This window comes from Schistocerca gregaria, chromosome 4 (genome assembly GCF_023897955.1).
Source record: "Schistocerca gregaria isolate iqSchGreg1 chromosome 4, iqSchGreg1.2, whole genome shotgun sequence".
NCBI lineage: Eukaryota > Metazoa > Arthropoda > Insecta > Orthoptera > Acrididae > Schistocerca > Schistocerca gregaria.
The window spans coordinates 668,463,118-668,480,119 of NC_064923.1; the positions used below are offsets into that span (position 1 = coordinate 668,463,118).

Genomic DNA, 17,002 nt, shown 5'->3' on the forward strand with positions numbered 1-17,002 from the left:
TATCAACTTCCGCATTGCAGTTGCTTGACCCCATCCTTCACAGCGGGGTCCAACTCGCCACTGGAGCTTTCCGGACAAGCTCTGTCAACAGCATACTTGTGGAGGCAGGTGTCCCTCCATTGCAGTTGTGGCGCCAACGATTACTGGCTGCTTATGCTACACACGTTTGTAGCTTGCCTGGACATCCCAATTATTGTCTCCTGTTCCTTCAGTTGGTCATCCATCTTCCGGAACGGCGGCCCTGGTCAGGGCGTACGATCATGGTTTGCGTCAGAGCTCTTCTCTCTGGGCTTGGGGTTTTTCCCTCTCCCACCTCTTTTCCGGAACACTCTGTGTACACCCCCATGGTGTGTGCCCCACCCATGCCTTCGACTCGATTTGGCACAGGGCCCGAAGGACTTAGTCCCTCCTGAGGCCCTCTGCTGCTGCTTTCTTTCAATCCTTGCTGCATTTCAAGGCTCTGACGTAGCCTATACTGACGGTTCAGTGGTTGCTGGTTGTGTCGGTTATGCTCTTACTCAAAGGGATCATTATGAACAACATTCATTGCCAGCTGGCTGCAGTGTTTTCACTGCCGAGCTGGTCACCATTTCTTGTGCCCTAGAGTATATCCGCTCCTGCTCAGGTGAGTCCTTTGTTATCTGTAGTGACTCCCTGAGCAGTTTACGTGCTATGAACCAGTGTTTCCCTCGCTCTCATCTGGTGCTGGTGATGGCTATCCAAGAGTCCCTCAATACTCTTACCCATTGTGGTTGCTGTGTGGGCTTTGTGTGGACCCCGGGTGATGTCGGCATCCCAGGAAATGAATGCGTTGACACGCTAGCCAAACAGGCTGTCGATGCACCAGCCTTGGAGATTGGCCTTTCGGAGAGTGACCTCAGATCAGCTTATCAGTTTTGCAGCAGAAGGTACTTTGCATCTGGGGTGAAGAATGGCGCACCCTTCCTTCACCCAACAAACTTTGGGCCATCAAGGAGGCTACAAGTGCGTGGTGCTCCTCATTGCGGGTCTCTCACAAGGACCCTGTTGTTCTCTGCCAGCTGCGCATTGGCCACACCTGGATAACACACAGCTATTTATTGCACCGCAAGGATCTACCTTTATGTCGGTGCAGATCAGCTTTGATGGTGGTCCACATCTTGTTGGACTGCCCACTTTTAACTCCGCTGAGGCAGACATTTGCACTGCCTGATATGCTTCCTGCACTTTTATCAGATGACATTTTGATGGCAGATTTAGTTTTGGGTTTTATTTTTGCAGGGAGTTTTTATTGCTTGATGTAAGTGTTTGTCCTTTTTTTGTGTTGAGTCTGGCCTTTGGCCTTTTTGTTTCTATGGTCGGCCAACCACTGTCACTCTCAGTGTGATTTCAATTCCTTTTTTCTGGTCTCTGTCTGTGTCTCTCTTGTCATCTCCATTGTTTGTTCTTATTCTTTGTAGGCGTTTCAAGTTCATGGAAAAAGGGACGGATGGCCCTAATAGTCTGGTCCTGCAGTCCCACAAACCAACAAACCATGAGTGCAGCGTGTGCTCAAGCATCACTCACTCCAGTGCCTGCTCATGTTTTGCTGGCTGCAGCACCAGCTCCTGGTCTCATCCATCACCCAGTTGCCTCTCCCTTGCCATGTGAAGCCCAATGCCCCCACGTCAGGTTGCATTTCCCCCAGGTGATGGAGCCATGGCCTTATTCCTGTGGACGACAATGCCTGGACAGGACAAGAATGATGTGTCCATGTCTTCCTGTGTGTTCCAGTGTTTCTTGATGCATCTTCATTGGTTTTGCTGGAGCCAGGTTCCATTCGTACTCCACTGTCCATGTGTTTTTCAACCATTTCAACTTCAGCAATCTTTCTTGTGTACTGGTCATATCGATGGGACAGCATATTCATCCTTATTGTGGTGCGCCAGTCTGTATTCTAATCCAGTATAGTGCAGTGTCCTCCCATGTACTAGACATGGACTGGATTCTGTGCATGCATTCCACTGTTTAGTTCTCTCAGTATTGGTAGCCATTCCTTCATAATTTGTGTGCCTGCTTCACAGCAGATGTAGGTTCTTGGAAATGTACTCTTTTCTATGCAGCTTGGACAGTTCTGTCATGTTTTGTCCCTATGTGCATTCTCTTGTGTTCTGTTGTCAGTCTGCATATTTCTCGTGTTTTTGTGTACACTCAAGTTCACTTTCATGTACAGTGTGTTCCCAGTCACTGGAGATATCAATCATTGCCGTTCATTTCAGGGGTCAGGTAGTTCATCATTACTTCCAGCCCATCAGTTCTGGGGTCAGGCAACTCAAAACCTGCTGCAGAGCACCATTCATTCCACTCAGGTTCTCCAGTTTTTTCCACAGCCTGCAGACAAGGTGTCTGGAAGTTTTTCAGGGTGGCAAGCTGGGCCACTGGCTGTCATGTTTGTTGTATTGTTGTCATGCTGTGTGGCACTCCATTTCTTGTTCACAGAGATCTTCTCCAGGTGTTCCTCTTATACAGTCTGAGCGCTTGCACTTGATGGCACCAGGAGCTAGTACTTTTGTCATCAGCTCTGTCACAGCCAACGCTCCTGTCATCATGTCATCACCTGGCCCCTGTGATGCCTTGGTCAACCATGCAGCCTCCTCCATGACTGTCACTAGCCTTCCTGTGGCTGGCACTCATGGTGCTCTCATCATCCCTGTGGCTGTTGTCCCTGCTTCCTACTAGCCATCCCTGCTGACACCAATGATCCCATTGTCCTATAATGGGCCTGGTCTACATCTTCATGGACTCTGCACTGCCATCCCAGCCTCTGCCCTCACCTTTCCTGTCACCATCTATGGTGGTCAGTTGCTGTTGCACTACAGGAATATGGTGCACTTTTTTCATGAGTACCATTTGTTGTGTTCATTGACTAATTATACTGTTGTCTTGTGGTGTCTGCTGGTGACTACTCGGAGCCTCCACCCCTGGATGTGCTATGTCTCCTGGATGGTTACACCATCTACCTCAAGGGGGAGGACTGTAATATATGCAGGCTGGTCCCCTGCATATTTGATCATCACACTCACAGATATGCTTTGTGTACCTGCAGTGGCCCCTACTTTTCCTTAGAGGTTGTTTGTCACAGAAGAGTTGCTGAGCTGTGTAGTGCCAAACCACCTGCAGCTGCCAGTGTCAATGAGTGCAAGCCATGCTGATACATGGCATGCAGGTTGTGGTAAACAGTGCTGCAGTTGCAGTTACCTACTTGCATCCACATGGTCATGTGTCCATGTAACACCATTCTTGTATTCCTACACTGATTGTTGATTAGGTTGCCACTCTTGATGGCCAGTCGTGCTCTGGACTCCACAGTGACCACCAGCCATCCTCAAGCATGTGCTTCAGGCCATAACACTCGCCATCACTGCTACCCATCAGATGTGCCATCCTGCACCTTCACCAGCCACTCCAGAGGGCCCTTCTATATTGGATCCTCCAGAAGGCCTGCTTCCTCTGCTCATCACCACTACCAACGATCATGCACTTCATCATAGCTGTCATTGCTATGCGCTGTTACGGAAGGGCATTGAGTTGTACTCATGTGTGGATCTTTATCTTCTAAACTGTACTGAGTTAGTTCATGATCAATAAACAAACAGTAGTTATTTCAGTGCATGGATATCAATGACACCCTTGGCACACTGTTCAGCTGAGGTTATTGTTGACAATCATGCCACTTATTCATTGCATTCAGTGGACCCATAGACGTGGTACATATTGGCTGATTTTTCATCAATAAACCTATGCAAACTGATGTGTATCACTGTCAATGTACAACTAATACTGAAAGAAAGTGAACCACCAACCTGAGACAAGCTCAAGCAGTACTGAATGCAAGCATCATGATCAAGAGTAAAGTGATCCTTACTGCTGTCCACAGCAAGTATTCTGAGTGAATGGAACAACTTTATTTCCAAGCAAGGTGCACAGCACATACCACTGATACCTGCCCTGTTGTGCAGATGTTTTTAATGCAATATTGATACTAAATGTAGTTACCTGTTACAAGCCACTGAAGACATAGGCCCCTTTCACCAAAATTCTTGGAAAATATCCCTGAACAGCTTCCAAAATTTTCGTAGTGGATTTCTGATTCACCCTTTATATGTCACTGATGGTGGGCTATATGCCCAAAAACCAGTATGGCAATTAAATATTTTACATTCTGCTCATGGTTTAAAAAATGTCTTTTAACAATGATCTACCTGGTATTTTTTATGCTTAATTCAGCAGTTGGTCTAAAAGCACTGAGTTGTTTAAACAGTGTAACAGTTCATTGTATAATTCTTATGATCTGCTCACAGTAAATCAGTGCACCCAAAAATTGTAAAGATAAAACCAGTAGCTGATAATCAATAGAATAGCAAAGGGAAGTTCTATCTTCTCAAATATTCATGGATGTAAAATAATGAAAATTTTGACAAAAAAAATTGGACTTTATGGTCACAAGAATAGTAAAATTTGGGGCATGTAATGTGGAAATAATGAAGAAGTACAAACTGCAGTCCAGCAATGTCTGTGTTATAATTTCTGGTGCAAATGATGTATATAGAAATGAGCTGAAAAATGAAACCAGAGTATTGTACCAAGCCCTACAAAAACTACTTTATTGAAAAGCGTTTACCCTTAGCATTCCAGAGCTACACAATGTAATAAAAGGTTCCTGCATAAATATTGATATTACTTTTACAAACTGGAAACTCCAAAATAATTTCCAAGACATTCCTGTATGTAATATTCATTGCTGTAAATTCCTAAGAATGAAGCCACTTTATACGACATGGAATGTATAGAAATTGCTTGGGCAAAAACCTTACAAATGTAATCTTGTAATTTTAACAAAAAAAGCACATCTTTGAAGTGCCTGCAATGTAACTTACTACATTCTTTGTTTATACAAGGTCTGTTCAAAAAATTCTGAAAATTTGTCCACTAAATTTTTCAGTGCTTGCCTTTTACTTTTTATGCATGGTCTCCTTTGAAATACTGTACTCTACAATTGATGCATCACTCCCAATGCCATTTCCAGTTGCAGAAGGAGTCTTGGTATGCCTTTTGCTGGAACACACAAAGTGCAGACTGCAAATTTTCTTTTATCTCATCTATTTGTCCTTTCAATGGGGTTTTCAACTTTGGAAATAAAAAAAATAACAAAATGTCTAAAGGCATCAGGTCTAGAGAGTACGGAGGATGAGGCAGCACAGTTATTTCATTTTTTGTGCAATAGGCATGCACCAACAAGGATGAACATGTTTATTAGAATGCAGGAGCCATGAATTGTGTTGCCACATTTTGTGCTGTTTCCTTTTCACATATCTCGCAGTCATCACAACACATTCCAAGAGTACCATTGATTAACAGTTTGTCCCTGTGGCATGAATTCATGCCAATAAAGCAGAGTTATTAAACACGGTTTTCTGAAACTCCTTCAACAAAGAAGACAAAGGAAAATTCCAATCAAGAACAACTGCCAAGATGAGAAATATAAAAGTAGATATCCTTGATGTAGCAATGCAGCTTAAATCACTTAATAAAGCCAAGGCCTCCAGTCCAGATCATATACCAATCAGGTTCCTCTCAGAGTAAGCTAATACAATAGCTCCATATTTAGCAATTATATACAACTGCTCGCTCATAGAAAGATCTGTACCTAAAGACTGGAAAATTGCTCAAGTGACACGAATACCCAGAAAGGAAAGTAGGAGTAATCTGCTGAATTACAGGCCTATATCACTAACGTCTATTTGCAGTAGGGTTTTGAAATGTACACTGTATTTGAACATTATGAAGTACCTTGAAGAAAATGATTTATTGACACACAGTCAGCATGAATTCAGAAAATAACATTCTTGTGATACACAACTAGCTCTTTATACTCATGAAGTAATGAGCGCTATTGACGGGTAATTTCAAATTGATTCAATATTTTTAGATTTCCAGAAAGCTTTCAACACCATTCCTCACAAGTGGCCTCAGTTTTGTGACTGGATTCATGATTTCCTGTCAGAACAGTCACAGTTTGTAGTAATAGACAGAAAGTCATCAAGTAAAACAGAGGTAATATCCTGAATAAAAGAAAGTGTGAACTTATTCTCATGTGTACTAAAAGAAATCTGCTAAAATTTGATTTTGCGATAAGTCACACAAATCTGAAGGCTGTAAATTCTTGTTGTTGTTGTGGTCTTCAGTCCTGATACTGGTTTGATGCAGCTCTCCATGCTAATCTATCCTGTGCATGCTCCTTCATCTCCCAGTACCTACTGCAACCTACATCCTTCTGAACCTGCTTAGTGTATTCATCTCTTGTTCTCCCTCTATGATTTTTAGCCTCCACACTGCCCTCCAATGCTAAATTTGTGATCCCTTGATGCCTCAGAATATGTTCTACCAACCGATCCCTTCTTCTGGTCAAGTTGTGCCACAAACTTCTCTTCTCCCCAATCCGATTCAATACTTCCTCATTAGTTATGTGATCTACCCATCTAATCTTCAGCATTCTTCTGTAGCACCACATTTCGAAAGCTTCTATTCTCTTCTTGTCCAAACTATTTATCGTCCATGATTCACTTCCATACATGGCTACACTCCATACTAATACTTTCAGAAATGACTTCCTGACACTTAAATCTATACTCGATGTTAACAAACTTCTCTTCTTCAGAAACGCTTTCCTTGCCATTGCCAGTCTACATTTTATATCCTCTCTACTTCGACCATTATCAGTTATTTTACTTCCTAAATAGCAAAACTCCTTTACTACTTTAAGTGTCTCATTTCCTGATCTAATTCTCTCAGCATCACCCGACTTAATTTGACTACATTCCATTATCCATGTTTTGCTTTTGTTGATGTTCATCTTGTATCCTCCTTTCAAGACACTGTCCATTCCATTCAACTGCTCTTCCAAGTCCTTTGCTGTCTCTGACAGAATTACAATGTCATCAGCGAACCTCAAAGCTTTTATTTCTTCTCCCTGGATTTTAATACTTACTCCGAATTTTTCTTTTGTTTCCTTTACTGCTTGCTCAATATACAGATTGAATAACATCGGGGAGAGGCTACAACCATGTCTTACTCCTTTCCTAACAACTGCTTCCCTTTCATGCCCCTCCACTCTTATAATTGCCATCTGTTTTCTGTACAAATTGTAAATAGCCTTTCGCTCCCTGTATTTTACCCCTACCACCTTTAGAATTTGAAAGAGAGTATTCCAGTCAACATTGTCTTAGGGATTATAATTACAAATAACCTAAATTGGAATGATCACATACACAATGTTGTGGGTAGAACAAACCAAAGACTGTGATTCATTGGCAGAACACTTATAAGGTGCAACAGGTCTACTAAAGAGACTGTTTACACCACACTTGGCCACCCTCTTTTGGAGTATTGCTGTGCGGTGTGGAATCCGCATCAAGTGGGACTGACAGATGGTATAGAAAAAGTACAAAGAAGGGCAGCTCGTTTTGCATTATCGTGAAATTGGGGAGATAATGCTACAGACATGATATGTGAATTAGAATGGCAATGATTAAAATAAAGGCATTTTTTATCGTGATGGGATCTTCTCATGCAATTTCAATCACCAGTTTTCTCCTGGCATCCACTTACATAGAGAGAAATGATCATCATTATAAAATAAGAGAAATCAGGGCTCGCACAGGAAAGTTTAAGTGCTCGTTTTTCCCACCCGCCTTTCGAGAGTTGAATGGTAGAGAGACAGCTTGAAGGTGGTTCATTGAACCCTCTGCCAGCACTTTATTGTAAATAGCAGAGTAATCATGTATGAGTAGAGGTAGATGATAATTATTTTCTTTCAAAGCTAAGAAGACTAACAGCATGGCTTTGACATTTGATCTCATGGACAGTCAGTCTTCAATTGGCATGCACAATTTCATTGATGATCCTGGAAAGAGCATTGTTGATAGACATTGAAGGGCATTCTGAACAAAAACCATCTTTAACTTACATCCAGCCATTTTTAAACAATGTGAATCATTTGTAACACCAAGTACAGCCTAAGAACTCATCACCATAGGCTGCCTGTGTGTGTGTCACTGTAAAAGTTTCAATCAAAATTTAATGCAGACTCATTGCTCCTCTGACTCTGCCATCTCGAAATTTGCAAACTGTGTGACACAATTTTATACTCATTGCAGCACTGAACAATGACTAACAGGCATACAACAATGAAACTTCTGACAGTTACACTGAAACACAGGTTTGTGCAGGGATGGCAACCATATTTTGCTCCAGCACACCAATGATACAAAATTATGAATGTTCCAGAAATTTTTTGAACAGACCTCATACAGAAAGGCAGATGGAAATCTGAACACTCTCCTTAGCAAATTAGACAATGCTTCAAAGTGCAACAGAATACTGACTTAATAAAACAGTTATGATTTGTACAGACTTCAACTGCAGACTTCAACTACGGACTTCAAAAAAGATTCTGAAGACAAGAAAGCCTTGTGTGAAACATATAATTTAAATGAAACTATAAATTTTCCAAAGGGGTATCCTAGGTGAAATCAGTTTTATGGGCATTAGGCCATGTTCTAGGGAATGTTTCTGTGCTTGGCGTTTTGTCCCATACTGTGGGAGATATCGTCATGAAGGTGTAGATAGTTAATTTTCAAGCATAAATTAGTTTTGCTGGCCAAAACTGCCAAATCGGCAGTCTCTTCTAAATCTTAAATTTAGTGTTATATATTGATATACACAATCACAAGTGATGTGTGATGACTTTCCTGTAAACAGTGGTAAGGGACAAGCCAGCTGTTTTGAGAAATTGTACAGTAAGGTTCCAATAAAATCTCATAAATAAGATATTTAAAGTTCATCCATTGTGTTTTCAGATATTTCTAGAGCACAACATATTTTTAAAATCTTAAATTCAATCCAAAATTTTATTTAAAAAAATACATCAATGGATACTTAACATTGCTTACTTGCAGACTTACTGCACTTAACATGTGTTACCATCAGCTTACCACTGTTTACTTGCTGGGCAAGTTAATGATACAGTACTGTGAAACCTTTCAAAAATACTGGTTTAAAAGGTTCAAATTGTTTCATTTTATGGTACTGAGATTTGTATTACCAAGTTTTTAAATAATGAAGTATGGCAACATAGCAAATTATTGTATATGATTCAGCACAGTATAAAATTGATCTTATTGTTTCCTTACCACATGTAAACACTGTTAAGCACAATCTAAAAAAACAGTAAAATTCCACATTCTGGCCCAAGATGGACCTACTGGTTCTGACCAGTCAGCGTGTCTCCCTCTGCCATGGCATCACTGGATGTACTGTGGTGCATGTGGTCAGCACACTATTCTCCTGGTTTTTCTTGAGTTTCTTGAGTATGGAACTGCTAATAATCAGGCAAGTAGCTGCTCAGCTGGCATCACAAGGCTGATTGCATCCTGTACCTGTCCTTGCACTAAGGAAAGATTCCTGATAGTACTGGGAATCAAACAGCAGTCCCCCTCATGGCAATCATCCACAGTGCCCGCTTAGCTATGGAGGTGGACCATGTAAATTCGCATAAACAATGCTAAGGGACACAACCTAACACTGTTTACATTTTCTTCATAGTGGGTACCACAGTAATGAATTTATTAAAAATGATGTCATTTTCTACCTTTGCTGCATTAATTTTATTTATTCACAACTACTTTCAGCTTTCTTGGCCATTCTCAAGTGATTTTATAGTTTAGTACAAAATAGATTATATTATATTACCTCCACAAATAGAAATATAATGATGTGAAAGTATATGTATTTTAAATACCTTTATCTGCAATAAACTTACATATTGAAATGACAGCATCTTGAAATTTATGTTTTCTATTAATTTCAAGATGTTGACATTTCAGTACATAAAGCATTGTTTTCTGTTGCAGGTAATGTATTTAAAATATGCTTACAATATTATGATATGTGCAAGTGTAATGTTCTTACATATTAATGTGCAGCCTCTTAAGAGCAAACTTAATGAACTTCAGTATTGCTGGAAAACTTAAATTGCACTGTGATTTCAGTAAATGAACACTAGCTTAGCAGTGAGGAACTAAAATTAAGTGTACCATGTGTATATTAATTGGCAGCCAGCTACTATAGAACAAGTATTAACCTATTGGTGTTTCTGTATATGTTAAAAATAGTGTGAAACTAATCTGTGAAGTTATAGATGTAAGTGGAGAAGCAAAATTTGAAGCTGCAGCAGTAATCTTGCCAAAACAGGAAATTATAATAGCTTCAGTATACTGTCCCCCAAAACACAATGAAGACCCATTTGTGGAACTTCTGAAGAGACTGATACTCTAGCTACTGAAATACAAAAATTGCAGAATACTAATATTTGGTGATATCAGTATAGTCATTAAGTTTAAGAATATAAATGTCTTGATAACATAATATGTAATTTTCATCTAAACAAAACAGAATTCAACACAATCAAGCTAGTCATTTCAGGTCATGAGGGACTATGGCTCAGACAAACTCTTAATAGTAAAGCAGCTGAAACTTCCATAGACTATAGAAAAATTATAAGACTAATTAATGAATCAAAGCTAAACTAGTTGATAAGTAAACTTAATTTAATAAAACAGGATAAAATAATAACCACTGCAGGTGCAAATGAATCTACCACCAAATTTTTAGAACTGTTTACTGAAAATTTTGAAGCATGTTGTCCTAAATGCTGCAAGAAAATATTGAAGCAAAATCATTACACCAAGCCACAAAATCTAAAAAGCTGGTACACCTCACATCTAGGTAGAGTAAGAATCATAATGCTACTCTTATCATGATAGGTCTAAGCACAATAATGCTGCCAAGGAAATGTAAATGAAAGTGAAAAAGATTTACAGGTCTGAAATATAGGCAGCTAAGTGCAAAGCAGATGATACATATATACTGAACTCAGTGAATAAATGCAAAGCTGTATGGGAAATTATTAAAACAGAAATAAACTGAGATGATAAAGCATACCAAACACCAATTTCACCTGATATTCTAAATGTACATTTTGTCAGTCCTCAAGCAGATAACAGCATTAATGGAGGATGTGAATAAGGCAGAGGTACTGCTGCCAGAAATGAACAGTGAGCAGACCGACAAATTTCAGTGGACTCGTGTAACTGAGATGGTCAATGAATCAATAGCAAAGTAATTCTAGAGCAGAGGATTACAATGGTCTCTCAAATTATGTTATTAAATTATCAGGAATCAAATAGTAATGCCACTGACTAAAATAATCAACAAAATTTTAAATGAAGGTAATTATATGGAGTGTTTAAAAATATCTGTAGTTAAACCAGTACATAAGAAAGGAGATATAGCGTCTCCGTATAACTATCGACAAGTATCACTTATATCCATAATATCAAAAATAATAGAATACTGCATGCATAAACAGATAAGTCAATATTTTTAACATAATGATATACTTACCCCCTCACAGTATGATTTCAGATCCAGCCTTTCTACAGTCAAAGCAGTTGAGAGCATGCTAGCAAAAATGTACAGTTGTTTTGAAAATAAGTATATTTTCTGTGCAACACTGTTGGACCTGAGGAAAGATTTGATATGTTCTCCTACAATATTCTCATAAAAAGCTCTACCACTACGGAGTGAGAGAGAATGCACTAAGCCTAATGCAATCTTACGTGGACAATACAAAACAGTTAGTTAAGGAAAATAATCAAATGTCAGATTTTCTCCCAGTTGGAAAGGGTGTACCCCAAGGATCTGTTCTTGGACCTCTCCTTTTCATCATTTATATAAATGATTTACTTACAATTGTACCATGTAATGCAGTGATATATACTGATGACTCAAGACTCATCACATGTGATACCAACCTTGAAAATATGCAACACAGCATGCCAGTGGCAATGGAGAGATGCACTGCTTGGTTTGAGGCAAATGTACTGCAGAAGAATGACAGTAAAACTGAAGCTATTGTATTCAATCTGAATGCTCCCAGTCAAGATAATGAACCAGTAAAATTATCAGGATTTCACATAGATCAAAAGCTCAGCTGGGATATCCACACAGGGAAGTTATGTGACAAATTGGTATGTGTCATCTATCTGCTGTACAAGCTGAGGAGCAGTGCCAGTAAAGAACTTCTGTTATATGCATATTTTGCACTCTTCCATTCTCACCTGAGTTATGGAATACTATTAGGGGCAATTTCATAGGCTCAAAATTGCTGTTTAAATGACAAAAGAAAGCCATAAGATGCATAGCAGGACTTAGCCCATATGAATCATTTTGATATTATTTTAAGCAACTAAATATAATGACAGTGCCTGGCCCGTATATTTACAACTGCTTTGTCTTTGTTAAAGAGGATCTGAGTAAATTTGACTTAAGGAGGACAGTTCATGACCACAACATAAGAAGTGGACGTACAATTAATATGCTATATGCTAGGTTTGCAAAGACACAAAACAGTTACAAATATCTTTGTCCTCCAGTAATTTAAAACTAGTCTTTCAAGGTGGATGAATAGTAAAGGAATTTACCCTGCTCAAGAGTTCCTTGAGTATGTGACAAATGATCCACTTTCCTTATGAGAATGAACAATAAATTTATTGCAAACTATACATATGCCACACTGTGCAACAATTTTATTACTGTTTCATGTACTTATTGTTAATTATCTGTTTGATTATTTATTTGTCATTCACTGAGCTATGTAGTACATTTATCTTGTAATTGATCTGTTAGGAAACTTTTTGTTGTTATTGGCATTTGCAAAAATATGTATTGTATCCATCTCGGGTTATTATATTGTAATTAGTGGCATTTATATCCGTCTTGGATAATTATATTATAGTTAATGGCATTTGTCCAAGTTTATATTAATATTATTGTGCTAACACTGATGACACCAACTGCATGTAAAGATGCTCAAAGATGGAATAAAACATTTGTAATTTGTATTTATTTATGAAAAGGAAAGTTGCTACTCACCATATAGTGAAGATGATGAGTCACCGATAGGCACAACAAAAAGACAGTCACAAATAAATAAAGCTTTCAGCCATTAAAGCCTCCGTCAGCAACAGAGTAGACACACACACACACACACAACACACACACACACACACACACACACACACACACACACACACACACAATGAAGTTCACATGCATGACTGCAGTCCCAGGCAACTGAAACCACAATGTAAGCAGCAGCATCAGTGCATGATGGGAGTGGCAAATGGGTGGGGGTAAGAAGAAGGCTGGGGCAGGGAGGGGGAAGAATAGTATGGTGGCATTGGCAGACAGTGAAGTGCTGCAGGTTAGATGGAGGGCAGGGGAGAGTTGGGGAGGCTATCTGTGACTCAGCATTTCCACTATATGGTGAGTACCAACTTTCCTTTTCATAATATTGTACATTCCATACTGGATTTTCCATTGTAAAATATGTTTGAATTCATATAATTATATTTCTATTTGTGGAGGAAATATAATATATTTTATTTTGGGCAGAACCACAAAATCACTTGAGAATGGCCTAGAAGATTGAAACTAGTGTGAAAAACTAAATTTAATACAGCAAAAGTGGAAAATGACACATTCTTTTAACATTGTTTACTTGTTGAAAGAATTATTCACATTTATCCGATTAGCAACAACTTTGGAAGCACATTTGTATTTAGGAACATATTGAGAATCCTTATCTGAATCATACTTATCCCCATCATCCTTGGTTTCATACAAAAGTATCTTCCTGGCATGAACATCACACACATTACTGTTACTAGCAGCAATATTTTTGTACTTACCACTGTTTACATGCAAACCACCTCACAAAATTGCCATCAGTGATGATCTGAAATTAGAAGTAGAGCTGCCATTTCCTGGTTTATTGTGGAACTGTCAACTAATATGATCAAAGCACATCATGTACCATGTTTTACATGCAACAACTGTGTTTCTCATTGAGTATCCGTTAATATTCTCTATAGTCACCATATTCATATAACTTAACATATTTTTAAAATGTTTCTTTAGAATAGAGTATCTTTTTTTTCCAGATGGACTCAAGGAAATAGTTATTGGAATGCCACATAGAGGGAGGCTAAATCTTCTTACAGGCTTATTTGAATTTCACCCAGGTCTGATTTTTAGGAAGTTAAAGGGATTACCAGAGTTTCCAGATGATGTGAAAACATGTGGTGATGTTATAAGCCATTTTGGTGAGTGTGATAAATTCTGTATCGGTCACTATGAGAACTGTTATCCTTGACAATTATACTCTAACTCTTACAGTTGCAGAAATATGATATTGTCACCCATTCATTAATATTAATACCATTCATTATTGCAAGCCTTAAAATGAAATTACAAATGTTCAGTAGTGACATTTTCGCCTATATAGTGACATGTTTGCCTCATGTACAAAATTATGATTCATTGACATATGTTGTTACATAAACTTAATCATAAAGGTCAGTCAAGAATAACAGTGACTAGCATTATTTATAATCTGCATTTGGAGTCTACAGCTAAAATTAAAATTTAGTCCACTTATGTCATTAATGAGATTCATTAACTTCAGTTAGTTATGCAATTCAGAAGCTATTTATCTACAGTACTCTTGTAGCACTAATGGTAGTAAAGAAAATTTTGTGACATCACTGATGGAGCATCAAATATATTGCTTCAGTTGCCCAACTGGGGTGGTAATTTTTTCCGTATATTGACAGCTTTCACAGTGTCTGAGAATTGTGTAGTGCAGAGCTGGTATGTAGCTTTCTCCTTGCTTACTGCACCAAACACACAGCTGAGCTTTGCTTCTGATTGTTGGATCTCCAACAGCAGTGTCTTAAATGCGCCCTCAATGGAACACAATTTGGTTATCAGCACTTTATACCATCAGCCATCCTCCTTTCCTGAATCACAACCTGGCCGTCAAAGTATCTTTACAAATTAACATTCAAACTGAACACCATTTACTGATTTCTATTTGTGTTTGTATTGTACAGATAGAGGCTATATTATGAAATGTATTTGCAAATTGTTAATACAATAGTACACCAGTTGTATGGTTTACTATAGACATATGAAAAGTTTTGCCAGACTGGGTCTCGAACCTGGATTTCCTAGTTTTTGCAAGTATTTAACCTTTGACCATATATACATGTTTCCTGGACCAATCCAAACTTCCATATGTCATAGTGTACACATTCAGTAATGCTTGAACCTGTTCTTGTGATTTCCACATCAGGAGAGAGAATGTTTATGACATCATTTTTCCTTGCTTTGGCATGAAATACAGTTAGTGCAGTGTCTGTATTTGACAGTGTCTGTGTAGTCTGGTGCACTTGTCCTTCAGACACATGTGTCTGTGAAGGAACAGACTCTGCTGACTACCTACATCTGAATTATAGATAAATTTTCATGTGTCAATAGTAAACTATACAGTAAATGTAATATCTTATTTGTGAGTTGAGAATACATTTCATCAGCAAGGACATCCACTTGTCATCAAACTGTACAGACACCTTTTTTTCTTTTTCCCCAGGATAAATTTGAGTCATCAGCTCAAATAAATTTTTATTATCTTTACCAGTTTGACAGCTTAATTTTTCATCTTCAGAAGTTTATAAAATTAGGGATATTACAAATTTTAGACCTTGGCTGCACATTTATATGAAGTATAAAAGTGTGTTACAGAAACTTACAAATACTTAGTTTATCAGACAGTAAGTTTCTCTAATATAATTTTCATAAAACCTCCATTTGAACAGGTCTCGGAAGATCCTAAAGGTACTGACCAATTGCCATGTCATCTTCAGCCTATGGGCATTCCTGGATGCATATATGGAGGGGTGTGTGGTCAGCAAAATGCTTTCCTAGCTGTTGTCAGTTTTCATGATCAAAGCTGTTACTTCTTAATCAAGTAGCTCCCCAATTTGCCTCAAAAGGGCTGAGTGCACCCTGATTGCGAACAGCCCTTTGCAGGTTGGACGGTCACCCATCCAAGTACTAGCTAAGCCTGACAGCACTTAACTTCAGTGATCTGAGGGGGACTGGTATTACCACTGCAGTGAGGCCATTGACAATATACTTTTTATACTTCACATAAATATATAACCAAGGTCTAAATATTTATTATATCCCTAATTTTGCAGGCTTCTGAAGATGACAAATTAATTTTTCAAAATCAGTAAAGATAATAAAAATTATTTGCAACTGATTACTGAAATTTATCCCGAGAAAATAATATTTCATTTGCTGAAAATTACAGTCATGAATAAAATAATATACAGACACTTTCAAATACAGACACTGCACTAACTGTAAAGGCTATTTTGATGTCAAAGTTATTCCTTATGCATAGTATTGAGAAGGTTATTGTCTCAAAAACCATTTTAAATAAATTAGGTTATAATCAAGTGACAGATGTAGCCACTGCTGGCTGTTAAGTATACTAGCAAAAATGCATGGGTAGCCCTAATTTTTCACTTATTGACCAGTCATTCTGGCTCCTTATAATAATAAAAAACCACTGCTCTTCCTGTTACAACATCAGTGGTGAACATCTTGTAAGTATTTAGGGTTATATATGAAATGGAAGACTTAGAATTGTTGGAAGAATTCAGGAAAAGTGCATACAGTACATCTGTAAAGAAAATCACATACATGATGTTACTGAGACCCGTCATAGAGTATTGTTACACATTTTGGAGTTCTTATCTAGCAGATGTGACTGTAATTATAGAATGAATCCAGAGGAGCACTCCTGGGATCACAACTGGCCAGTACAGTGGATACAAAAGTGCAGGGGAATTGCTTGTTGAACTCAAATGGAAATCCTTGGAAGAAAGACAACATATTTCCTGGGGAACTACTTTGGGTAAATTTATCGTAACTCTGTTCAAGAAGATTGTGTGACAGTTCTACTCCACCATCACCTATGCCCCATTGGACTCTTGAGAATAAGAATTAGAAA

At 38.4% G+C, this 17,002-nt stretch overlaps 1 protein-coding gene across 1 annotated transcript in view; it reads left to right on the plus strand.

The window, feature by feature from the left end:
* The window catches only part of LOC126268186 (probable 2-oxoglutarate dehydrogenase E1 component DHKTD1 homolog, mitochondrial), a 328,733-nt gene that overhangs the window by 86,326 nt on the left and 225,405 nt on the right, over positions 1–17,002 (plus strand). The window contains exon 5 of the mRNA XM_049973793.1: positions 14,082–14,243. Within this exon, the coding sequence (XP_049829750.1) occupies positions 14,082–14,243 (162 nt within the window). The remainder of the gene's footprint in view (positions 1–14,081; positions 14,244–17,002) is intronic.